Source organism: Bubalus kerabau, chromosome 1, assembly GCF_029407905.1.
Source record: "Bubalus kerabau isolate K-KA32 ecotype Philippines breed swamp buffalo chromosome 1, PCC_UOA_SB_1v2, whole genome shotgun sequence".
Classification (NCBI taxonomy): Eukaryota; Metazoa; Chordata; class Mammalia; order Artiodactyla; family Bovidae; genus Bubalus; species Bubalus kerabau.
The window spans coordinates 133360306-133387570 of record NC_073624.1 but is presented as its reverse complement, the minus strand read 5'-3'; the positions used below and the strand labels follow the sequence as shown (position 1 = coordinate 133387570).

Sequence of the window (27265 nt, the reverse complement as noted above, 5' to 3'; positions counted from 1 at the left end):
CGACTCAATGGACATGAGTTTGAGTAAGCTCCAGGAGTTGAATATGGACAGGGAAGTCTGGGGTGCTGCAGTCCGTGAGGTCACAAAAATTCTGACGTGACTGAGTGACTGAACTGAATTGCTATTAACAGAGTGAAAAATGTTAACTAAACATTCCTTCCAAAACATTCAAAAAGAATATAAAAAATAAGTAGAACAGAAAAAAGAAATAGAGCGATAAAAGTAGACATTAATAAGTTAGAAATAGTAGAAGTGATCTATGTAATAAATTGAAATAACAGGGATGATCAACACTGTCAAGGACTCCCTCCCTTCAAAATATAAGCTAAATGCCAACAACTTTAATCAAGAAAAAAAAGGACATAATTAAGAGGAACAGGAATCATACACAGCCACTTATTACTATACTGAAATTTTTAAACATTTAGAAAAAAAGAATGACTTCCAAATATTTTTTTCATAAAAATTGACCCAAAGAAGCAAATCTAAATAGAATAACAAACAATAAGTAATATTTAGAAGTATGTCAAAGTCAAAAACATTTTTTCTAAATTCAGGAAATAAGTCATTGCTATGTTAAACTGTTCCAAAGTAAAGAAACTAAGAAGACCCTTCCAATATATTTTATCAAGACAGTATAACTTTGCTATCTACACCTAATAAAAAGGGTATGCATATCAGAAAACTAAAGGAAACTTTTAGCTATGAATACATATCCCCAAATCTTATACAAGGAGGCAATTTATAAATCACTATCAGTCCGTCTAGTCAAGGCTATGGTTTTTCCAGTGGTCATGTATGGATGTAAGGGTTGGACTGTGAAGAAAGCTGAGCACCGAAGAATTGATGCTTTTGAACTGTGGTGTTGGAGAAGACTCTTGAGAGGCCTTTGGACTGCAAGGAGATCCAACCAGTCCATTCTAAAGGAGATCAGCCTTGGGTGTTCTTTGGAAGGACTGATGCTAAAGCTGAAACTCCAATACTTTGGCCACCTCATGCGAAGAGTTGACTCATTGGAAAAGATTCTGATGCTGGGAGGGATTGGGGGCAGGAGGAGAAGGGGAGGACAGAGGATGAGATGGCTGGATGGCATCACCAACTCAATGGACGTGAGTTTGAGTGAACTCCGGGAGTTGGTGATGGACAGGGAGGCCTGGCATGCTGAGATTCATGGGGTCGCAGAGAGTCGGACTCAACTAAGCGACTGAACTGAACTGAATCAGCAGGGCATTCAGTTCAGTTCAGTCGCTCTTTGCAACCCCTTGGACTGCAGCACGCTAGGCCCCCCTGTCCATCACCAATTCCCAGAGTTTATTCAATCTCATGTCAATCAAGACAGTAATGCCATTTAATAATCTCATCCTCTGTCGTCCCTTTCTTCTCCTACCCTCAATCTTTCCCAGCATCAGGGTCTTTTCGAATGAGTCAGTTCTTCACATCAGGTGGCAAAAGTATTGCAACTTCAGCTTCAGTATCAGTCCTTTCAATGAATATTCAGGACTGATTTCCTTCACCAATAATAGGCTTGATCTCCTTGCAGTCCAAGGGACTCTCAAGAGTCTTCTCCAACACCACAGTTCAAAAGCATCAATTCTTCAGTGCTCAGCTTTCTTTATAGTCCAACTCTCACATCCATACGTGACCACTGGAAAAACCACAGCCTTGACTACATGGACCTTAGTTGGCAAAGTAATGTCTCTGCTTTTTAATATGCTGTTTAGGTTGGTCATAAGTTTTCTTCCAAGGAGCAAGCATCTTTGAATTTCATGGCTGCAATCACCATCTACACTGCTTTTGGAGCCCCAAAAAATAAAGTCTGTCACTGTTTCCCCATCTGTTTGCCATGAAGTGAAGGGACCAGATGCCATGATCTTAGTTTTCTGAATGTTGAGTTTTAAGCCAACTTTTTCACTCTCCTCTTCAATTTCATCAAGAGGCTCTTTTGTTCTTCTTCACTTTCTGCCATAAGGGTGGTATCATCTGCATATCTGAGGTTATTGATATTTCTCCCAGCAATCTTGATTCCAGCTTGCTTCATCCAGCCCAGCATTTCTCATGATGTACTCTGCATATAAGTTAAATAATCAGGGTGACAACATTCAGGTTTGGTGTACTCCTTTCCCAATTTGGAACCAGTCTGAAGTTCCATGTTCAGTTCTAACTGTTGCTTCCTGACCTGCATACAGATTTCTCAGGAGGCAGGTCAGGTGGTCTGGTATTCCTATCTCTTTAAGAATTTTCCACAGTTTGTTGTGGGTTCATTACTCCAATGAGAGAGAAATATGCTAGAATAAGTCAAAGGTGAAACATATGATGATCACCATAGACTCTGAAAATGTATGTACTTTTAATAAAAAAAAAACTTAACTCTATTAGAATGCCTCTGGAACATTATCCAAACAAGTGTACATGTGTGTGCACGTGCAGAGTATGCTTTACAGATAAAGTGTGATCTACTATAATTCAGCAAGTTAGTCTTCAAGAAATCAGTTAAGGGAGTTTCTAGAGTAATGAAAAAGTATACAGAGAAATGCAAGAACACTCATCCTAACACTGTTTATAATAGCAAAGCTTTGAAAACAGCTTGAATGTGGGCTAAATAAATGATGACACATGCCATCAGTTGGGTAGAATACATCCACTAAAGCCTGATGACAGCTTTAGTTCCTGCCAAGGAAAGATGCCCACAATACCGAAGTCAGTGGAAACAAATGCTATATAAGGATATGGAGAATATGAGCCCATTTTGATGTAAGTATGCACACAGAATGAAGGACTATTATTTTTTAGAATATTCCTTAGATGGTAAGAGCTCATTTTTTGAGAGAAAGCTTCTGGTAGGTGTCTGGGATAGAAACAGACCTTGATTGATAAGTGTGGGACTCCCTGGGTCAAAGGGGGAAATTTTCTTATTCTATAGCAGGGGGGAAAGGATAGACCTGGTGGTCCAGTGGTTAAGACTCTTAAGACTCTGCACTTCCACTGCGGGGAGCAGGGTTTCAATCCCTGCTTGAAGAACCAAGATCCCACGTGCCACGTGTGTGGCCAAAAAAATAAAAAATAAAATGCGGGAGGGGAGATGAATGAAGTTAGGAGGAAAAAGTCATGCCCTGTGATATGATCCTGCACAAGGACTTTCTGAAGGCGCAATAAATTCTATAAATAAAAAAATAAATAAATGACTCACAATTGTTCAATAGAATGGAAGTGTATATGAGTGAGGGGGTGACAGTCTGCAACTAAGATACTATGTAACCTCAGAGAAACATTAGATAAAAAGGAAAAAGTATGAAAGTGGGAGACAGTGTAACCAAATAACCCCCCCCCAAGAGTGTACAGATATCAAAGGCAAGTCTTAAGCCCATCTCAGCTCATGAAGCTGGAACATGGACCAAGCCAACAAAACCTCAGGGATCAGGCCACAGCTGAAGTCCAATAGCAGGGATTTGCTATTGTTTGTGTGTGCATGTAGATGCGTAAAGTGGTTTACATGTGTTTAATGCTATAGTAAAAGTGAAAGTCGCTCAGTCATGTCTGACTCTTTGCGACCCCGTGGACTATACAGTCCATGGAATTCTCCAGGCCAGAATACTGGAGTGGAGTGGGTAGCCTTTCCCTTCCCCAGGGGATCTACCCAACCCAGAGATCAAACCCAGGTCTCCTGCACTGCAGGATTCTTTACCAGCTGAGCCAAAAGGGAAGCCCAGAGAGCCACTCTCATGGCCAAAGAAAATGGCAAATTTACAAGGTGTTTCTAAGTACAGAAACAAACAAACTCAAGACAAATGTTGTTTCTTCAAAGCAAGACATGCATACTATACCTTAAAATACTCTTGTCATTGTTGGCTAATTGGCCTGAAGGAAAGTTAAAACCTTTCACCCATCAGACTACTTTTCCTCATTTATTTAAGAAATATTAACATAAGTGCATCAGGCGCTATGGTTGGCGCTGCAAATATAAGTTGAAATAAAGTGTGAATATAATATAATTGTCTGCAGGTCTTCTCTGAGCACATCTTAAGCTCCTTTAGATCAGACACTCTGTCTTACTATAACCCTGAGCATTCTCTGAAACTCACCATGTATGTTATCTCTTAAGGAATAAATAGTATTTAGTCTCTTATGGAGTAAGATCAGTGGTTAAGTACAGTAAAACTTAAATACTATAAGCACACTTTGAACTAAGTTTCATAAAGGACATGCATGTTCACTGAATTTTTTCTGATGTTGACTAAATAAAAAAAAAAAAACTATAGGGGGAAACAATGGAAACAGTGACAGATTTTATTTTGGGGGACTCCCAAATCACTGAAGATGGTGACTGCAGCCATGAAATTAAAAGACACTTGCTCCTTGAAAGAAAACTTATGACCAACCTAGATAGCATATTCAAAAACAGAGGCATTACTTTGCCAAAAAAGGTCAGTCTAGTCAAAGCTATGGTTTTTCCAGAAGTCATGTATGGATGTGAGAGTTGAACCATAAAGAAGGCTGAGTGCCGAAGAATTGATGCTTTTGAACTGTGGTGTTGGAGAAGACTCTTGAGAGTCCCTTGGACTGCAAGGAGATCAAACTAGTCAATGGTAAAGGAAATCAGTCCTGAATATTCATTGGAAGGACTGATGCTGAAGCTGAAGTTCCAATACTTTGGCCACCTGAAATAAAGAGCCAACTCATTAGAAAAGACCCCCATGCTGGAAAAGATTAAAGGCAGGAGGAGAAGGGAATGACACAGGAGGACATGGTTGGATGGCATCACTGACTCAGTGGACATGAGTTTGAGCAAGCTCTGGGAGATGGTGAAGGCCAGGGAAGCCTGATGTGTTGCAGTCCATGGGGCCACAAAGAGTTGGACGTGACTGAACAACAAAAATCATTAAATCTTTAAACTGTTATCCAATCAGAATATGAAATACAAGTAATACTTGCAGATATTGAAAGACCATTATTAACAATATTCTGCATTGCTTATTAGTATCCTAACATCTCCATGTCCTCATGCTTCTGTATTTTAAACTCTAATTCATAATTTCTCAAAATATAAAATCAGAAAATTACAGATGGATTAAGATTTATAGAATTCCAAGAAAACGCTCACTTTAAACAACAAAATTCTGTAAAGCAATTATCCTTCAATAAAATATAATAAATTTTTAAAAATTATTCAATAAATACTATCTGCTTTGTATCAAGGACTATTCTAGGTGCTGGAGACACAACAAAAAACCAAACTATATTCCTTCTTGGAATTTACATTCAAAACCTAGAAATATTATGAGAACAGGCCTTAAACAACATTGACAAATGGGGAGGAAATAGAACTAGAATCCAGAAGGATATTTAAAATGTTCAGGTGCTCTTAAGTCTTGTCAACCATAAACAAACAAACAAAAAACCCATCAGAATGTTGTTGGAGAATTTAAGACAGTAGTCTGTGAGGGTCCAGAGCAGGCTGCCCCAAAATGTGCCTCCATGGAAGACTGAGTATTTTGAATTAAAGTTACTTAAGAAATGGCCAAAGCAAGATGGAAACTCTGATTCCCCCATCTGTCTCCCTAAAAGCAAGAAATAAATCTCTCACATGAAAGATTCACCTTCATTCCCTGCATCTGGAGGTAGAAGGGCACCCTTATTGCCAGAGATGGGGAATTTGCTATCTTCTCCCCTCTTTCTACCCTGAGGGGTGAGAACAGCAACTTTCTTATATAATATATTAAAATATTAATTAATTTGGCTGCCCCGGATCTTTGTTGCAGCACATGGGATCTTCAGTCTTCGCTGTGGCATGTGAGATCTTTAGTTGCAGGATGTAGGATCTACTTCCCTGACCAAGGATAGACCTCGTGCATTGGAAACATGGATTCTTAATCACTGGACCACCAGGGAAGTCCCCAGCTTTCCTGTAAAGGAGAAGAAAAAGCTCTTCGTGCACACACAGCTCACAGTGGAGTCAAGACTTAAAGCCAGACAATTTTGATCCCTGAGTCTGTGCTCAGGTCCTGAGCTATGCAGCCCTCCTCCCCCACAATCTTTTCCTGCTGGAATTCTGTCTAGAAAGTTTAGAAGGGCAGGGTCATGGTAGTATACAAGCAAATTAAGAAAACAGGTATCTCACAAGCTTGATTAGATAATGAATTCCTATCAAAATTAATGACTTTGATTTCATAGCCATGAGATCATTACCAAGTTGGAAAAAAAGTAATGTGTCTTGGTAATGAAATGCCTTTTTAGGGTTTCCTGAGAACAAGATGAGAAAAAAATGTAAGTACGATTGCCAGGGTAATATCTGGTATGAGCGTGTTTGAAGCCAATGCCCCTCTTTTCTACCCCTTGACTGCCTTCCCACAGTGTTTTAGGGCATTTAGGAAGATCTGTGTCCCTAAGATACTGGGAAAATACTCTGGATCTGCAAAAATCTTTCCTTGCTCTATCCTTCCTCAGTCTTTAAAGATTCAGAAACTGGTAACTTATGCCTTCCTAAAAGAGAAGATGTGTACCCTGTTTGTTTTATACTCTGAATTTTCATAAAATGAGTATTCACAGAGAGAGTTTACCAAAGAGCACTTTTTAGACATCTTTAGAAAATTATCCTGGCTTGTAAGCCTCCTGCAGATTAATTGTGTGGATGCCAAAAAAGATGCATGAAAGCATGTCCCAGTGATGCTTTTCAAACTATGAATATCAGTGTCTATAAGATCCCCGGGTCTTCCAGATGGCAATCTACTTTTGTCATTCTGTATCTAAAACACATATTAAATATATTCACATCAAATTTTTAAATTGTTATAGATTATCATCCCATCTCCCTTTTCTCTCCATGCTAAACAAAACTGCTGAAGTAAAAGAAGGAAAAGGTGTATTTTACACATAACTACACAAGAGACTCTACTGTCTACCTTTCTGCAAGAATGAGGAGAGGCTTAATTAAGCTGAAGTTACTGATGGGTAAACCAAACTTTCTGATAGTAGGGTAAAGAGGGACAATGACATAAATATATTGTTGAACTCAAAGTATTGCTGACAATCGGAGAATTCTCCAGCCAAGGTAAAATAAACACTTACATATACAGGTCTACCTATTATATGATTACATCAACTTCAGTAGAAAATTTTGGTGTCAAATGGTTCTTATGTCAAATAAGATTTTATTCACTATTTTTTTTCCTGATCATGAAATCAATGTTCACTATAATAAAAACAGAAAATGAAGAGTAGTCAAAGGAACAAAAAGTGGTCAAACAAAGTGACAAATCTCATAACTCTATTCACCTGAAACAACCATTATTATGACCAAACTAGACAGCATATTCAAAAGCAGAGACATTACTTTGCCAACAAAGGTTTGTCTAGTCAAGGCTATGGTTTTTCCAGTGGTCATGTATGGATGTGAGAGTTGGACTGTGAAGAAAGCTGAGTGCTAAAGAATTGATGCTTTTGAACTGTGGTGTTGGAGAAGACTCTTGAGAGTCCCTTGGACTGCAAGGAGATCCAATCAGTCCATTCTGAAGGAGATCAGCCCTGGGATTTCTTTGGAAGGAACGATGCTGAAGCTGAAACTCCAGTACTTCGGCCACCTCATGCGAAGAGTTGACTCATTGGAAAAGACTCTGATGCTGGGAGGGATTGGGGGCAGGAGGAGAAGGGGAGGACAGAGGATGAGATGGCTGGATGGCATCACTGACTTGACGGACGTGAGTCTGAGTGAACTCCAGGAGTTGGTGATGGACAGGGAGGCCTGGCGTACTGCGATTCATGGGGTCACAAAGAGTCAGACATGACTGAGCAACTGATCTGATCTGATCTGAACCATTATTAAACCATGTGTATACCGAGAAATATTCTATTTATATGCAGTGACATAAATATTCTATCTTTTAACTCAACTAGAAAGAATAAATTAGCTTTCTTTTCATTATCAATTATCTAGCATTACACATTTCTGTTAATCTGTTTTTTTCAACAATAAAAGTAATACATATAACACTTCCCCGAGTGATAAAAAGTCTGCCTGCCAATGCAGGAGACATGGGCTCAATTTCTGATCCAGAAGGATCCCACATGCCATGGAGCAATGGAGCCCGTGCATCACAACTATTGAGCCTGTGCCCTAGAGCCTGTGCCCACAGCGGGAGAGGTCGCCACAATGAGAAGGCCTCTCACAGCCAACTAGAGAGTAGCTCCCATTTGCTGCCATCACTTAAAGTTCACACAGCAATGGAGAATCAGCACAGCCAAAAACAAATGAATAACACATGCAGACAGATTAAGAACATGTTTATTATTACACAGAGACAAGTAAAAGAACTCTCTCCCAAGGAGCAGCTACTGAACAGTTTTCTGGGCATCCTTTCAGAAATATCCACTGTATACACATGAATGTATCTTACTCCACATATTTTTAATTGTATGTAATTGAAATCTAACTATACATACAGTAAGCATCTTGCTTTTTTTTTTTTTTTACTTAATATCATATCCTACATTGCCATACTAAAAAGATCAGCAGTCTAGCCTGTTTCATACAATTTTTCAAATGGTATACTTTTCTCAATTTTCAATGATAATACAGTTTTATACTCTATAGGTATATTATTACTTATATAACCAATTCCCTGTTGATAGAAAAATTGTTTTCAATTTTACGCTATTTATAAATAATTTTTCAGTAGATATCCTTTCCACACTTGTAGAAATATGTCTCTAGACTGTATTTCTTAAAGTGGAAATTCTGAGAGTAAAAGGATATACACATTTAAAGTTTTGTATATACTGTTGACTGAGGCTTGCTTGGTTTTTTAAATTTTCATCAATTTATACTCCCACCAAGAAGATCCTACTCAACATTTTCCCCAATGATGGGTATTACCATTTTGTCTATGCCAATCTAATAAATGAAATATGATCTCTGCTTATTTTAATTTCCAGTTTCTTATTTGTCATGTTGAAAATCTGTTATTTTATTCATTGTTCTATAAACTATCCATTGCTATTAGTGGTCTGTTTTTCTGTTACATGATATTTTCTTATAGATTTATGAAAATTATATTACAGAAACTAAGCCTTTGTCTTTCATATAGACTGCATATTTTATAAAATTCCCACCTGTTTATTTTTAATGATATTATTTATCCTATAAATTTTCATTCTTATGTAGTAAAATTTATCAGTCTCTTACTAATCACTAACAAAGATTAATAGTAACATGTATAGAGATGGTCAAGGCATTAAATGCAGTAACTACACAGCACTGTGGCTAGCTTTGCTATTTATACCACCTGTCTCTCTCTTACTCAACCATAAGATTCATGACAGCAGAGAATATATGCTGCTCACAACTGTACCTCACTTCCCAGATTAGAATATTTCCCATAGCAGGCATCCAATTAATCTCTGATGAATGAATGAAGCTTCTATTGAAACCCACATCCACTGGATTCCACGTTCCCCCAACAGGACACAGTCTCTGTTACCAAGGATGCCCCTTCAGAATACTGTATAAGGAATTAAGAGGCAAGACACTTGGGAAAATATGCAAAAGGGAAAAGGAATATATATATATATATATGTGTGTGTGTGTGTATGTATGTATGTATATATTCAGAAGATCCTTATTTATATACACACACACACACACACACACACACATGCACACATATATATCGTCAGAAAAGCTTCCTTAATTATATACACATACCTACACACATACACACACACAGGAGTAGCAGATTAACAAAAACCTTCTCAGGAATAGCAGTGTGAAAATATAAGTTATAATTAAGAGTGTGTGTGTGTGTGTGTGTACGAGTAGAAAATATATTGAGAATTTATGTCTCTTGTTGCATGAAAAAATCAATTTGAAAGCCACAAAACATGCATTGCCTGAAATCATTGTATTCTATCTTAGTTACATATGTTGTTATTATGCTATTATTTTCCATTACGATGTAAGTTTTAGGGGGTTCTAGTTATGTCAGTTTTAAGTCCCTTAAATGGACTTAATGTAGCTCCCTTAAATCCTCCCTTAATCAAAAAGGATGCAAAGAATTAAGGAAATAAATGCATATATTTAAGAAATACATACTATATATGCATATGTAATATATAACATATATTACAAATAAATATACATTTACTGCATAACAAATCTCTGATATAAAATAATTCTAGACAGTCTGAAAGGACGGTGCTGGATTAGAGATAAAGACCTAGGTAGGACTGAGAGACTAGAGATAAAATGACTGAGGTCACAGGGGAACAGGAAGGGACAGACCAGCCATGGGGCTTGAGGATTTCAAGACTACTCAAGTATTCTTCTTATTCTAGAATAAGAAGTTGTATTTCAAGTATTGGAGAGTCAATGAAAATGCTGACTCTGTGTGTGAGGGCTTCCTGGAGTCTGAAATAAATATCGGTGGAGAGAAGAGGAAGAACTGAGAAATTAACCAGAAACCTATAATACCAGGTTCTCAACACGATCTTGAGGTTTACATCTCAAATATCTACTGAACACCAGCTATGTACCAGACATGTAGGCTACCAGTGTATGAGATGTGTGATGCTGTTTTCAGAGAATGAGTAAAATAATAGAATATAGCTTTTCAACCTGGAGGGAACTACAAAGAAAACTTTGTTTCCTCCATCTTTGATAAAGAAACCAAAAGGAAGGTGTATCTGCAATAATCATGAGGCTATGACCTTCTATCAGTTGATCTGGAACTTTCTTGCTATACCCAACAGTTACAAGTAAAGTTTATTTTCTAAGACACATTTAAAAGGCAAAAACAACATAAAAAATAAAGAAGTGGAAGAAGAGAACATTACTATGAGGGAGAAGATGACAACAAAAGTATCCAAAAGAAGTGAGAATATATGATAAGAATAATATGTTATGCTAAGCCTGTGACATAAATCACCATGTTAAAGCCATCCAACCACATTATGAATGTCTGTAAAGAGCAAAGAGGAACACAGAATAAACTACTGCAATTTTTGCTGAGTGTATGCCAAGCTCACCTAGAAGTACAGATACAGATCTCCACAAGCTTAAAGGAGATCCCTGACAAGATGGAATGGTGAGAAGATGGGCTCATGTGGGACTAACTTCAGAATCAAAAAGGAAGTATTTAATATGCATCCCTTTAGAGTCTGCTCGCTCACAAAACTATACCCTAGACGACTCTCCTCTTTTAATCAAAAGTAAATCTACAGCTATGACCATCTTTCATGCTCAGAAATAGATTTAAATATTAATACTAACCATCATTTGCTTTAGTGCAATAATAAAACATGTAAAGCCTCAATTAAGAAGCAAGTTATAAAGCTGCTGTAAGTAACTGTTATATGATCATGTTGAATAGACAAACTCAGTTGCCTTGAAAAGCCAATCATACTTCTTACCCAGCAACTCATACAGAGAATTCAGAATCGATTTCCAAGATTCCCCTGCTTCTCTCCCAGCAACGTCAGCGAAGTGTGCGGCACTGCTATACACATGCAGCCTGTCTATACACTCCAGCACAAGGTTGATCATCCCCTGGAAAGGTAGAAAGACAACCATCAGAAACTGTGATTCTGCTCGCAGGCAAAAAAAAAAAAAAAAGAAATTGTTGATTTTTTTTTTTTAAACGTCTGGCTTAAAGTAAGTCTGTTAATCATAAAGAACATTGAGATCATTTATTCAAAGAACAGGAAGAAACACACTTGCATGTGAAATAAAATGTTCTTGAAATATTTCAAGTGGTTTTTAAATCCTGAGTGCTATTCTCAAACAGAAACAGAACTAATAAAAATATGTATTTCTTACTTACTGCAATAAATTGCAAGGTTTAATAGTAGGTTGATTAACCACATCAAAAAAGCATTCTACTGTGAGTGAAGAGGTTCAGAGAGTGCCACCCCAAAATAAGCCACTTCAGCATAAGGAATATTGGGGCTGAAGGCCATTGAGAAAAATCAGACACGAATAATTCCTACCCTTCTCCACTCCACCAGAAGGACAGGAGGACATCTGAGACAATGCCAGTCTATTATCAGCCCAGAGCCTGCACAGAATAATCTATGCATCACACTAGTCATTATTATCCATTAGTTTCCACCTTATATTTACCTTCTGACAATTTGCTGCTCCCAGAAGCTCAAAATTCCTTTCCTTTGTCTTATCACTTCTCTACAGTTGTTTTTGTTTTTTTTTTTTTAATTAGCATGCTACATAAACCTGAGTTCTAACCACTTCTTGTGAGACAGGCTGGGACCTGGGACCCTCTGTTCTAACCACTTCTTGTGAGACAGGCTGGGACCTGGGACCCTCTGCCTCAATGCTTGCTTGCACCTGGACATACCTCTTCTAGACAACAAAATAAAAGGAAACTGCATGGGACTAAAAATAACTGCATACATGCACAGCCAGGACAAATTCTAGACAAAAGATACAAAGAGACTGAAAAACTCAACTGCCACTTTTGAAGAGCCTGAAGCAAAATCAAGTTGCTGCACATGTCCCCTACACACAATATCACTTAAGAGGTGGGCAAACCATCTAAGCCAACCCTCCCACCTGACTCCTGGACACAACGCTACCCTGCCCCATGTAAGGAATCAGGCTGTCCCCCTCCTTCATGGAGTGAGCAAGCAGAGGAATCTGTTGCTTGTTCTCCCTTCCCCTGCGCTACAGCAGGGACCCCAATAAAGCCTTGCCTGAATTCCTCGTTTGGCCTCTGATCAATTTCTACTGACTGAGGAAGGCCAAGAACTCTGGTTGGTGATATTTGGAGTCACTCATCACTGAGTACTCCCATGCACACACACAGTGCATACATTGGTAAGCTTCTATTTGTTCTTCACTTGTACATCTGTCTTTTGTTGGTGCAACCTGCAGGGCCCCAACCAATGACGTCGAACGGAAGAAGATGATTTTTCTCCTCCCCTACATAAACATAAGAGGAGATCCTTACTCTTAGGGAAGATATAATCACCACCACCACCACCACCAATCATCATCATCATCACTTTTTAACAGTAAACTGAAGATGTACTAAATACAGGAAAGCTCACTGAAAGATATTTAAGGCAAATCAAAAATTCATTATAGAAACTTTGTAAGAAGCTATCTACATTTCAAATTATACTTTTATTATTATTCCTAGATCAAGATGGTCAAAATGAGGCAAAGCACATGAATGGAAAAGCTATAAGGAGCTGGCAAATTAACTTACTTCACACCAAGAATTTAAGAGGCACTATGGCCCTAAGAACACTTCTAGGTTCCCACCCAGAGAGTGTTATATGAGAAACTGAAAAAAAATACACTAATCCAAATCAATACTTTAAATTTTCACAGCTCAGTATTTCATTCTAGTTCTTATAGATATTAAATAAGTGTGGCATGCCCAGCAGTTTGGCATGTACAAAAATAAATACTCCCAGGCAACGATTCCATATTGCTATTATATGTTTATGTTGACATTTCCTGTGCTTTCTTGACGTTATGGTCTCTAAGTGGGTTGTTTCTTTTGTATACAGTGAAAAAAATTCTCAAAAATTAGTTATCAGTTTCAATGGCTTTTGATGGAAAATTGGGAAACAGCTTTAACACTAGAAGAATATAGACCCAGGGACTATGGGAACTCAGTAATGTCCACTAATCTTTTTTTTTTTTCTCTTAGTTACTTATACTCAGAAAAATGCACTAATCCACACAGTCCATTAGTACAGGGAGAACTGAGAAGAAAGGGAACAGAGGCTGATCTGGCCCGATCTGCCAGCTCAACTCTGACACCCTCCCACGGAAATTCTTGAATACTAGTTCTAACATTAGCATTAGGACCATTAGATACATCACACGGTCCTTTTGTTCCTTGCCTATAAATTATGGCTTAGCAGTGGAACTTCTGTAAGATATAATCATATAGAATCTTAACACATACAAAAAAGAAAAAGAGGGATTGCTCTGTCTCAGCAGGGAGCCTAGAGTCGGCCTCCCCAGGTGGCCCTCTCCCAGACAGCTTCCATCCCCAATACAAAGCTCCAGTGAGTCCTGAGGCATTTCCGCAAGCCCCAGTGAACCCGCTGAACAGTGTGAAAACCCCTGTGCTTCCCAAAGTCCGTGTTCATTTAGACACTTGGAGAGTCTCTTTTTATATGATGACCATAAAGCAAACTGTAGCACAACAATGATCAGAGTGAAGGCTGAGCTGCTGCGGCTGTCGCTTCAGTCGTGTCCGAAGCCTGAGCAGACAGGGAAATAAAAATGCCTTCTGCCAGAGGAGTAGAGTGTCATCTTTTAAAATTAATACTTATTGAGAGAGTAATAAAAACCATTGCAGGATTCCTCCAAGGCCTGATTCTCTTCTTCCCTTGTACAGTTGCACACCTGTTCATATGTATCTCAATATGCAGATAGTCAAACAGATAGAGAATGTCCCCACCAAGAAGTGTTTCCCAAAGACAGAAATGAGTGTGGGTAGAAACTCACCTCTTCCTGGAAGAGATTCTGCCTATTCTTCAGAGCTCGTAATCTGTTCTGCTTATCTTCATGCTCTAAATGCTCATCTGGTGGGTGGAAGTAGCCAATAAGGTCCTGCAGACTCAGACTTACAGACTCTATAGGTAAGTCTACTGTGGAAGCCTTCACCTTTTTGCTGAGAGCATCAAGGCCCCTAAAATAAATAACAAATATTTCTCCACATCAGTGAACCACAATTTTATTACTTTTTAATCTACAGATGATTGAAGCTTTACTTTCTCTCCCTATATGCCTGTAAAAGGAACAGTAAGAAAGGCCCTGTGTTCTGCTTAGTTGCTGTCATGTCTGATTCTTTTGAGACCCCATGGACTGTAGCCCGCCAGGCTCCCCTGTCCATGGAATTCTTCAGGCAAGAATACTGGAGTGGGTTGCCATGCCCTCCTCCATGGGATCTTTCCAACCCAGGAATCAAACCCAGGTCTCCCACATTGCAAGTGGATTCTTTACCGTCTCAGCTACCAGAAAAGCCCTAGAAAGGCCCTAGTTTTTCTCAAACAAAAATAAGGAATATTTTTAAATTAGAAATGTTATATTCTATCAAGTATATATAACGCTATGTTAAAGGCACCAGTATCAAGAAAAACTCATCTAGAAGAAAATCTAAAGGATCTGGATAACTGATACCTACAAAACCGTAGTCTAAATAATCAGAAACCAGTTGATTTTCATTTTAAAGCACAACATACTTTAAAGATTGAGATGCAATTTCCCAGGTTTCTAATTCTGAAATTTACTTGTTTTTGGCATAGGAACTGTTTATTGCTATCCCATCACTAACACTCACTGTCATCCTGCCCAACTTCTGCCAATTTAAAATTTATCCTCATGATAAAAAATGAGAAAATTCACTCAATCAGAAAACAAAATATTAACATGCTTTTCCATCGTCTGAAAGAGATGTATTTTAAAAGTAGGATAAGAAATAGCATCAAGTTGTATTTTCTAGACTTTGAAAAAAATATGACTGAAATTTAAATGTGATAATTTGCTGTGCTTTGAGACTGAATTTAAAACTAATAGCTGTGTATGTATCTTAAAAGAATTTTAAACAATAGTGTTTGTAAATAAAAAGTATTTCAAAATACAATGCTTAGTAAAAGAATACCCTACAGATAGCATAAAGAATGGGAGAATGCCTATACTATAGTTGATACAGCAATATTCATATTGGTCATGACAAAACTTGATGCATAAAAATATTACACTTCCTTTCCTGCCCTCTGCATTAGCAAAACTGTAAGACAATATTTTATTCCAAGGAAATATGTCTTTTGAGTTATCTGACTGTACTGCAATTTATATTAAAAAAAAAAAAAATTGTTGGTTCAGTCACCAAGTCATGTCTGACTCCTAGTGATCTCATGGACTATAGCTCGGCTGGCTCCTCTGTCCTCCACTATCTCCCAAAGTGAAAGTGTTAGTCACTAAGTCATGTCCAGTTATTTGCGATCCCATGGACTATAGCCTACAAGGCTCCTCTGTCCATAGGAGTCTATAGGCAAGAATATTGGGGTGGGTAGCCATTTCTGTCTCCATGGGATCTTCTGACCAGGATTTCAACCCGGGTCTCTTACATTGGCAGGCAGATTCTTTACCCTCTGAGTCACACAGAATTACCACTATCTTCCATGGTTTGCTCAAATTCATGTCCATTTAGTCAGTGATGGTATATAACTATCTTATCCTCTACCTCCCCTTTTTCCTTTTTGCCTTCAATCTTTCAATCATTAGGGTCTTTACCAATGAGTCAGCTCTTCACATCAGGCGGCCTAAGTATTAAAGCTTCAGCTTTACCATCAGTACTTCCAATAAATATTCAGGGTTGATTTCCTTTGCAATGACTGGTTTGATCTCCTAGGAGTAAAAGGGACTCTCAAGAGTCTTCTCCAGCATCACAGTTTGAAAGCATCAATTCTTTGGCACTCAGCCTTCTTCACAATCCAACTCGCACATCCTTACATGACTACTGGAAAAATCATACCTATGACTATACGGACATTTGTGGGCAAAGTGATGTCTCTGCTTTTTAATAAACTGTCCAAGTTTATCATTGCTTTCCTTCCAAGAAGCAAATGTCACATCTACAGTCACCGTCCACAGTGATTTTGGAGCCCCCCAAAATAAAATATGTCACTGCTGCAACTCTTTTCCCTTCTATTTTCCATGAAGTGATGGGACCAGATGTCTGATCTTAAGTTTTTTGAATGCTGTTTCAAGCCAGCTTTTTCACTTTCCTCTTTCACCCTCATCAAGGAGCTCTTTGTCCCTCTTCACTTTCTGCCATTAGAGTGGTATCATCTGCATATATGAGGTTACTGATATTTCTCCCATCAATCTTGAGTCCTGCTTGTGATTCATCCAGTCCAGCATTTCACATGATGTACCCTGGAGAAGGAAGTGGCAACCCACTCCAGTATTCTTGCCTGGAGAATCCCATGGATGGAGGAGCCTGGTAGGCTACAGTCCAAGGGGTCATAAAGAGTCAGACATGACTGAGTGACTTCACTTTCACTCTGCATATAAATTAAATAAGCAAGGTAACAATATACAGCTTTGTTGTACTGTTTTCCCAGTTTTGAACCAGTCAGTAGTTCATGTCCACTTCTAACTGTTGTATCTTGACCCATATATAGGTTTCTCAGAAGACAGGTAAAGTGGGGTCTGATACTCATATCTTTAAGAATTTTCCACAGTTTGTTGTGATTTATACAGTCAAAGGCTTTAACGAAGTCAGTGAAGCCGAAGTAGATGTTTTTCTGGAATTCCCCTGCTTTCTCAGTGATACAACAAACGTTGGCAATTTGATCTCTGGTGCCTCTGCCTATTCGAGACTCAGTTTGTACATCTGGAAGTTCTCAGTTCACGTACTGCTGAAGACTTGCTTGAAGGATTTTGAGTATAATCTTGCTAGCATGTGAAATGAGTGCAATTGTGTGGTAGTTTGAACATTCTTTGGCATTGCCTTTCTTTGGGAATGGAATTAAAAGTGACCTTTTCCAATCCTGTGGCCACTGCTGTTTTCCAAATTTGCTGACATGTTGAATGCAGCACTTTAATAGCATCGTCCTTTAGGATTTTAAATCGCTCATCTAGAATTTCATCACCTGCACTAGCCGTGGCTGTAGTAATGCTTCCTAAGGCCCAAGTGACTTCACAATCCAGGATGTCTGGCTCTAATTGAGTGACCACTGCCGGGGTCCAGCCCCAGCTGATCCAGGGTATTCGAAGGAGAGACGGCGTAGGCGAGGGTCAGGAAACAACTGCTTAATTAAACGTTAATTAAGGATATAAAGAGTAATAGAATGAGTATAGCTCAGTGAGGAAATTCAGTGGAGAAAAGCAGCTGAAATAAGGATAGCTCAGTAGGAAAATTCAGTGGAGAAAAGAGGCGGAATAAAATTCCAAAGCAGGGAATTAACATCACCTACGAAGGCCGCAGGCGTCCTCCCATTCTCCCGAAGGAGAGGAGACACTAAGGCCTCCCCGTCGGATCTTAGAAGCCCAGGCAAAATTAGTAGGCTTGACGAGCTTCCCCGCCTCAGAGGAAAAATTCAGCCAGGTGAAAGAAAGAACGACATGGGGAGACCAAATTTCAGTGAACAAAAAAAAAGGGGCGTACTTTATTTTCCAAAGTAGTTTTATACCTTAAGTTGTGCATAAAGGATAATGGGGGAAGGGGTGGAGTCATGCAAGGACAGCAGTTCCTGGTTCTAATTGAAGCCAGGCTTTCAAACTTATCATATGCAAAAGTTCAGGTGATTTACATCATCTTCTGGCCCGGAGGCCTGTTAACATTTTAAGAAACTTATTTTTCTCTAAAGGTGATTATTCCAAAGTCAGGCACCAGCCTCCAAAAAAGCATTGGACAAAGCTGCATTTTACATTTCTATACACCCATTATATCAATCAATACACTGCCAAGGACACAGTAGGTAAGGAGTATGGAGACTTAGCAGCAAACATTGGCCCAACAAGTGAAAAACCCTTCACCAATACAATTTCTAATCAATCTTTTAACTACTCAAAGGAATCTGTGTTTAGGCAGTTTAGAACATCTCCTGCCTCTCACAGTTGGGAGGCTCTGAACAATCACATGTGGCCGGAAAAACCTATTCAGGCAGGCTAGAGGATTTCCAAAGGAGTTTGTAGGTTGAAACACTGTCACACCCAGGAATTATTAACTGGAGCTGTAAGCTAACTCTCTTTTCAGAGAGAGGTAGTGGGGGACAGCCCCCCGTAAAGTCAGAGGTGTAGGTGAAAGCACAAAGCAGAAAGTAGGCAGACTCTGGTTTTCGGGGTAGATGCTCGAGAATTTCCAGGGGGACTCCTGAGGCTCGATCCCGCCTTTGCATATGCCAAGCCTCCTTCCTCATGACCTTTGCCAAGCGCGGAGTGCCTCACGCTGGCTCCCGGCAGTGATAGAATTCTAGTTGAGCTATTCCAGATCCTCACTCAATATGCAATATGCCGGCTCCCAGCAGACCACACCATCGTGGTTTTCTGGGTCATTTAGATCTTTTTTGTATAGTTCTTCTGTATTTTTTTGCCAATTCTTCTTAACCTCTTTTGCTTCTGTTAGCTCCTTACCATTACTGTCCTTTATTGTGCCCATCCTTGCATGAAATATTCCCTTGATATCTCCAATTTTCTTGCAGAGGTCTCTAGTCTTTCTCATTGTATTGTTTTCCCCTATTTCTTTGCATAGTTCACTTAAGAAGGACGTCTTATCTCTCCTTGCTATCCTCTGGAACTCTGCATTCGAATGGGATTATCTTTCCTTTTCTTACTTGTCTTTTGCTTCTCTTCACTGCTCAGCTATTTGTGAAGCCTCCTCAGACAACCACTTTGCCTTCTTGGGTTTCTTTTTCCTTGAGATGATTTTGGTCACTGCCTCCTGTACAAGGTTAAGAACCCCTGTTCACAGTTCTTCAGACACTCTGTTTACCAGACCTAATCCCTTGAATCTGTTCATCACCTCTACTGTATAATCATGAGGGATTTGCTTTAGGTCATACCTGAATGGCCCAGTAGTTTTCCCTACTTTTCTTCAATTTAAGCCTGAATTTTATATTAAGGAGCATCTTTGTAACCAAAGATGGAGAAGCCCTATACAGTCAGTAAAAACAAGATCTGGAACTGACTATGACTCAGATCATGAGCTCCTTAAAAAAAGAAAAAAAAATGTTTTAAATTAAAAATTTGAACTTATGATGCTCAAAACATAATTTTAAATATATCATTTACCCTAAATATTACTAATAATTTTGGAATAACTGACTTCAACCTTATAAACAGCTGAAATAGTTAAACTGCATGACTATCCTAAAGTTTCTCTCTGAACTTCCAAATCAGATACATCAATGAAATTCATCTATTACCTTGTCTTGTTATCTCTGTAAGTTCTTTCTATGCTAAAAAAGCAACAGAAATGACTTGGCAGGAGAAAATTTTTTCTCCCTTTTTAAAATGAACATGTATATACAATGAAATATTGCTGTTTTAAACATTTTAACCCATTAATTCTAGTTGAATGAAAAATATAACAAATTCAAATTCAAATCTCACCTACAAATGTAAATAAAATTCAAAAATAACTCAAATATAATATCTACATTTTCAAACTTAAAGGGAAATAATAGTAAATGTCAGTTTTTAGATTATTAGGTTGAATATATCTGCTACAAAAAATGTAATCAATTAATTGCTTTCTAGGAGAAACTTGTCAGAAAATGCTGTCCAAGACTCTTAAAATTGTTAATGATGCAAGTTTTAGAACTTCTATCCAATATATGGATGTTTTTCATCTTAATTTATCAAGGACAAAAGAATGAAAAAAAAAAAAAAATAGGGGAAACCAAAGGTGGTAGAATCACATTATGTCAAAACAAAAATCAGAGTTATGAATTCCATCCCTACGTTTCAAAACTTAAAGATTAAACCATATTACAAACAGATTTATTCCTTGTCCCATTTACTTCAGGAATACATTTATTAATATATACCTACAGGGAATTAATACACTTAAAAAAAAAATAGTCCAGAAGAATAGAATACATTCCCCTGTACACAGAAACAAATGCAAACACATACATCCTCACACACACTCCACGACCACTACCTTAACCTTGGGGACAGAGACCAGAATGATCACAGAAAATAAACTACATTAGAAAAACACAAATGTATAAACACAAAATAGATTTTGACTTTCACTCTACGAAATAAAAAAGGTCTGTTTACATATTTTAAATAAGGCTTTTAATACTATATGAATCTATATTAATAAAATGAATATCTAAAAAATTACCTTGAAAAATATCTGAATATTGTACAGATATTGCGGTTTTAAATACTTTTAGTGACTTTTATGGAGAAGGCAATGGCACCCGACTCCAGTACTCTTGCCTGGAAAATCCCATGGACAGAGGAGCCTGGTGGGCTACAGTCCATGGGGTCGCTAAGAGTCGGACACGACTGAGCGACTTCACTTTCACTTTTCACTTTCATGCATTGGAGAAGGAAATGGGAACCCACTCCAGTGTTCTTGCCTGGAGAATCCCAGGGACGGGGGAGCCTGGTGGGCTGCCGTCTATGGGGATGCACAGAGTCGGACACGACTGAAGTGACTTAGCAGCAGCAGCAGCAGTGATTTTATGAATGTGATAGAAGGATCAAATTATGTTACTTAACATAAACATACCCTTTACAATTTCTATAATCATGTAAAATTTTTCAGTTTCTAAGGGATATTAAAGAAGCTAAATTAAATTATATCAGGCTACATTAAAGCTATATAAATTCAGGAATTCAAATAATTCAGTAATATTAACAAGCACATAAATAAATCTATATATACAGATACACATATATAGACATGATGAACAATATAACCAGCAGGGAAGTATTCCAGAAAGAAGAGGGGAAAAAAAGCTAAATTAAATTTTAATTAAAAAAAAATGAATACACAATTAAGGTTAGGTAAGTGTAAAAAAGAGGGAAAGAGACTCATTATGTTCATCCATGGCACCTGTTACATGATCACAGTAGAGAGAGAGATTTTAAAAGGAGATGCTGGGTAACTCAGGAAAAGATAGTAGCTTAGTGATAGGCTTGTGGTGAGACATCAAAAGGAGAATAAATATAAATACAGAAGTAGAAAAAATTAGACTACATTTGCCAGAGGAAACATGGAATCTCATCCTGAAGTAAGAATTACATGTGTCAACTTTTGAAATTACTTTTGGACAAGATAAAATGAACAGGGACAGCATTTACTCTCTTCTGAAACAATTCCTCCCTCCCTCCACCCCCCAAAATATACCAGACAAAATATTTGGAGAAGAACACATTTCAAGACACTGACCATCAAGATACAAAGGATAGATAGGGTAACAACCAAGGTGAGCTGTACAATTGTTCCAGTTTGCCTTAGAAGAATTTCTAAGCTAAGATGTAGGTAGATAAGGGAACCCAAGTGAGGCACCGAAGACTCACTGAGTTGAGGAGACATTGCTGAGAGTCTGGAATACCAAGGGTGCTAGAGTTTGCAGGACACAGTACCAGAGAGGAGATAGCTTTACAAGAGTGGACTCTAGAGGGCTAAAGAGGATCCCTTTCAAATATTCACCCGACTACTGATCAACATGTACACATGAGAAAACTGCCTTCAGCAGGGAACAGAACCCCCTGAAATGATTAGAGGTCAACCCTTACACAGGTTCTGAAGTCAACCTCCTTCCATCAGCCAGACTAGAAGTTCTCACAATTCATGGGGCACCAAGCTGAGGATACAGATAGGCTTGCTTCAATAGCAGAGAATAACTAGCCCTAGATTCAACCCTGCTCTGCTCCACCCCAAAAATTCAAAAAGCAAATTCCAGAAGAATCAAACTTGACTGAGTAACTTAACTGCCTCCCAGAAAAATCTTAAAAACATTGACAGGAAGACAAAAATATACAGTACCCAACAAATTTACAATGTCTGACAACCAAACAAAAATGACCAGATATATAAAGCATAAAAGATAATCATCAGTAAAAAGAAAAATCAATGAACCAAAAAAACTCAGCTGAGAATATTATACCCAAGGGAAAAAAACCACTTAAAATGAAGGTAAAATAAGAACATTTCAGAAATAAGTACAGTGGCCAAAAGTGCTCATCTCCAACTGACCTGCACCATAAGAAATGTAAAAAGAAGAACTTTGGGACTAAAGATAAACTACCTAAAGGAAATGCAAATCCTCAATAAAATAATGAAGACAAAAACAACTGAAATGGTAACTCTGGGCACGAAATGTTAAATGTTTCTGTGTGTATTTAAATCTCTTTAAAAAATATAACCTTAAATAAAATTATAAGAATGTAGTTTGGGGTTTATAATATCAATAAAAGCCAAATGTATGACAAAAACATAACAAAGACTGGGAGAGAAGTATTCTATTGAAATGTTCTTACATTATTCATAGAGATAAAATGACTTGAAATTACAAGTTAATGACATGTGCTAAAAATCTTAAGCAACCATGAAAATGACAAAACATTACAACTAATAAGCCAATAAAAACAAGATTAAGATAGAATAGCAGAAAATATTCAAACAACACAAAAAAAGGCAGGAAAAGAAGGAAAAGGGACCAAGACCACATAGGGCAAATACAAAAGGAATAATAAGATGGCAGACAAAACTATGTATCAATAATCATACAAATATAAATGGACTAAATTTTACAGTTAAAAGGAAGTGACTGTCAAAGTGGATAATAATTCAAGACCTAACTACATACTGCATAACAGAAATGCCCTTTAAAGATGCAAATTAGTTAAAAGTTCTTTAAAAAATATACAATGCTAACACCAAGAAAAGCAAGAAAGCAGGAGTTCAATATTAACATCATACAAATTTGATGTCATAGAAATATCAGGGATTTTAAAAAGGTAACTTCATAATAAAGGTGGCAGTTTATTATATTCTAAATTTTTATGAATCTAACAACAGAGCTTCAAAATACATGAAGAAAAAAAAAAAAAAAAACAGAACTGCCAGGAAGAAGTAGAAAGATCCAATTATAGTCAAAAATTTCAATACCCTTCTCTCAACAATGAATAGAACACAGAGACTGAAAATCAGTAAGGAAACAGACAATCTAAACAACATTATCCGGAGAAGGCAATGGCACCCCACTCCAGTACTCTTGCCTGGAAAATCCCATGGATGGAGGAACCTGGTAGGCTGCAGTCCATGGGGTCACGAAGAGTTGGACACAACTGAGCAACTTCACTTTCACTTTTCACTTTCATGCATTGGAGAAGGAAATGGCAACCCGCTCCAGTGTTCTTGCCTGGAGAATCCCAGGGACGGGGGAGCCTGGTGGGCTGCCATCTATGGGGTCGCACAGAGTCGGACACGACTGAAGCGACTTAGCAGCAGCAGCAGCAGCAAACAACATTATCAGCCAGCTAGATCAAATGGACACTTGTTACTACTCTACTCAATAAAAGGAGAATGGGCACATGGAACACTTATTTCCCAGTGCACACAGAATACTCAACAAGACTGAACATTTCCTCAGAGAGCAACTAACAGCAAACATTATGAAAATGTCTGAAAGGACTTGTGACTGAGTTGGTTCGTATGATCTTGGTTACAAAGCTAACAAAAGAGGGATCCATTCTTAGACTGAGTTATAACACTGTTCCTGGTTCAGTGACAGTGAGCGATATAATTTTTTCAGGTTGAATTGGAGTAGACATGCCTGCCTCTGCATCAACCTATGCACATCCTCCAGTGTACCTAAACCATCTCTAGATTATTTAGGATACACATTACAATGTAAATACTATGTAAATAGCTCCAGCCTGCAGCAAATTCAAGTTTTGCTTTTTGGAACTTCCTGGGCCATAAGTCACATCTGGATAAATTTTTTTTTTCTAATTTTATTTTATTTTTAAACTTTACATAACTGTATTAGTTTTGCCAAATATCAAAATGAATCCACCACAGGTATACATTCCCCATCCTGAACCCTCCTCCCTCCTCCCTCCCCAATCCATCCCTCTGGGTCGTCCCAGTGCACCAGCCCCAAGCATCCAGTATCGTGCTTCGAACCTGGACTGGCAACTCGTTTCATACATGATATTTTACATGTTTCAATGCCATTCTCCCAAATCTTCCCACCCTCTCCCTCTCTCACAGAGTCCATAAGACTGTTCTATATATCAGTGTCTCTTTTGCTGTCTCGTACACAGGGTTATTGTTACCATCTTTCTAAATTCCATATATATGCATTAGTATACTGTATTGGTGTTTTTCTTTCTGGCTTACTTCACTCTGTATAATAGGCTCCAGTTTCATCCACCTCATTAGAACTGATTCAAATGTATTCTTTTTAATGGCTGAATAATACTCCATTGGATAAATTTAAAAGCACTCAGTCTTTTAAGTATGTTTTCTGACCTCAAAGATATTAAATTAGAAATCAGTAACAGAAGGATCTTTGGAAAATCCCAAATATGTGGACGAGGAGAGCATGGCAACCCACTCCAGTATTCTTGCCTGGAGAATCCCCATGGACAGAGGAGGCTAGAGGGCTACAGTCCATGGGGTCGCAAAGAGCTGGACATGACTGAGCAACTAAGCACAACCTAAATATTTGAATACTAAACAACCTATTGGTCAAAGAAGCAATTAAAAGAAAAATTAAACACAGCACAAGAAAAAGTGACAGGGGAAAATAAGGACAGATATTTTAGCACTAAAGGACATAGGAAAGGTCTCAAATTAATGATATCAGCCTTCATCTTCTGAAACCAAAAAAAAGAAGAGCAAATTAAACCCAAGGGAAGCAGAAAAAAGAAAAGATTACAGATCAGACTGGGAATCAGATAATCTTTTTAATTGATTATCCCTCCCTCAATTCCAGGATCTCCCTCAGATATCAAAATCTATGCTCAAGTCACTTATATAATAATGGTATAGTATGGGTTTCCTGGTGGCTCAGAAGATAAGAATCCACCTGCAATGCAGAAGGCCCAGGTTCAATCCCTGCATTGGGAAGATCCCCTAGAGAAGGAAATGGCTATCCGCTTCAGTATTCTTGACTGGAGCTTCCAATGGACAGCAGAGTCTAGTGGGCTACAGTCCATGGGGGTCACAAAGAGTTGGGTATGACTAAGCGACTGAGCGTGTGTGCGCACGCACGCACGCGCGCGCACACAAACACACACATATAATTATTACTAAAAAATATTGCGTATAGTCCCCTGAAATATCCAGTAGGTCCTACTTCTTTATTTTAAACACAGTAGTGTGTTTTTGTTAATCACAAACTCCTCATTAATTGTTCCTGTCCTCTTTCATTTTTGGTAGTCATAAGTTTGTTTCTATGTCTATGGGTCTATTTCTGTTTGGACATTAAGTATATTTGTATCTTAAAAAAAAAAAAGATTCCACATACAAGTGAAATTTCACTTTCATATAACCTACTAATATTCTTCTGTATACTTTAAATCATCTCTAGATTACCTACAATAATACTATGTAAATAATTGTAAATACAATATAATGTTATGCAAATAGTTGCCATCATGCTTCAAATTCAAGTTTTGCTTTTTGAAACACTCTGGAATTTTTTCCTAATATTTTTGATCCATGGTTGGTTGAATCTATAGATGCAAAATCCTTGGATATAGAGAACTATCTAAAGTTAAATATGGGTTATATAACTAACCTATTTTATCAAGAGAAGTCTAATGAATGAATTTCATTCAAATAACCCAAATAAAAATTGAAATTTATTATGAAGCAGCAAATACTTAGTAAGTACTTTTGCCACAGAACCCAAATTTCGCATGTTTGGTTCTCTAATCAATTAAGCAAGAATTAAGATTCTAAAATTAATCTTCCATATCACAGGTTCTTTTAAAAAAAAATATGAGTACTCTTGAGCAAAGAACGAATGTGTGAAAGTCAATCACATCCAAGATGAATTATCCTATCTTGATCAACATAGAAAACGTCACTTAAGGCATAGAATCACTATATTAAGTCTAAACACTGATATAGCATCTTTCTGACCAAACATACTTTAAAACAAATAATTTTTTTCTGTTATTAAGCTAGCTCTTTCTTGCCAAATGGAATCTCAACAGTGCTTCTGAAAACACCACACAAGTCACACTGTAATAAAAACCTGTCTAGTTGAAGAAGTCAGTACTGATGGATAGACTACACAGAAAATAGGCTATTTTAAAGATTTATGGTTATTTTCTTCAATAGAACTGATTGGGCAGTATTAAAGAAGAACTATGGAAAGAACAAGATGGAAAAAGTCTAAGTCAAATTGATCCTAAATAAGTTACAATTTCGCAGTTAAAGTGTTGTTATAAAAAATAAGAATCTGATGATGCCTACTCCAGCAAGCATTACTCCATCTGAAAAGGGTTAGGATTTATATGAGACAGAGAATTGAGACAAATACTAGGGATATGATGAAGCTGAATGCTGTGCACATGCTTTGATTTCATGAAAGTATGCACAGAATGCACACACAGTGCAATGGTTTATAAAAGAAGCAAAAAATAAATAACATTCATATAACCTTAGGTGGTAAAGGTCTTTTATATGCTGTAAAACCAAGACATGATTTATTGAGCAAACCATGATGGAAAAAGCACTTTAAGATCTTTTCCAAACCAAGAAAATAGGGAAATATTTACAATTTATATAGGAAATTAATATCTCTA

The 27265-nt window shown here is 37.7% G+C and overlaps 1 protein-coding gene across 1 annotated transcript in view; it reads right to left on the bottom strand.

The window, feature by feature from the left end:
* RYR2 (ryanodine receptor 2) overlaps window positions 1-27265 on the bottom strand; it is a 764447-nt gene that overhangs the window by 395664 nt on the left and 341518 nt on the right. The window contains exons 17-18 of the mRNA XM_055589046.1: window positions 14471-14654; window positions 11398-11533 (exon numbers count right to left, since the gene is read on the bottom strand). Coding sequence (XP_055445021.1) covers window positions 11398-11533; window positions 14471-14654 — 320 coding nt within the window. The remainder of the gene's footprint in view (window positions 1-11397; window positions 11534-14470; window positions 14655-27265) is intronic.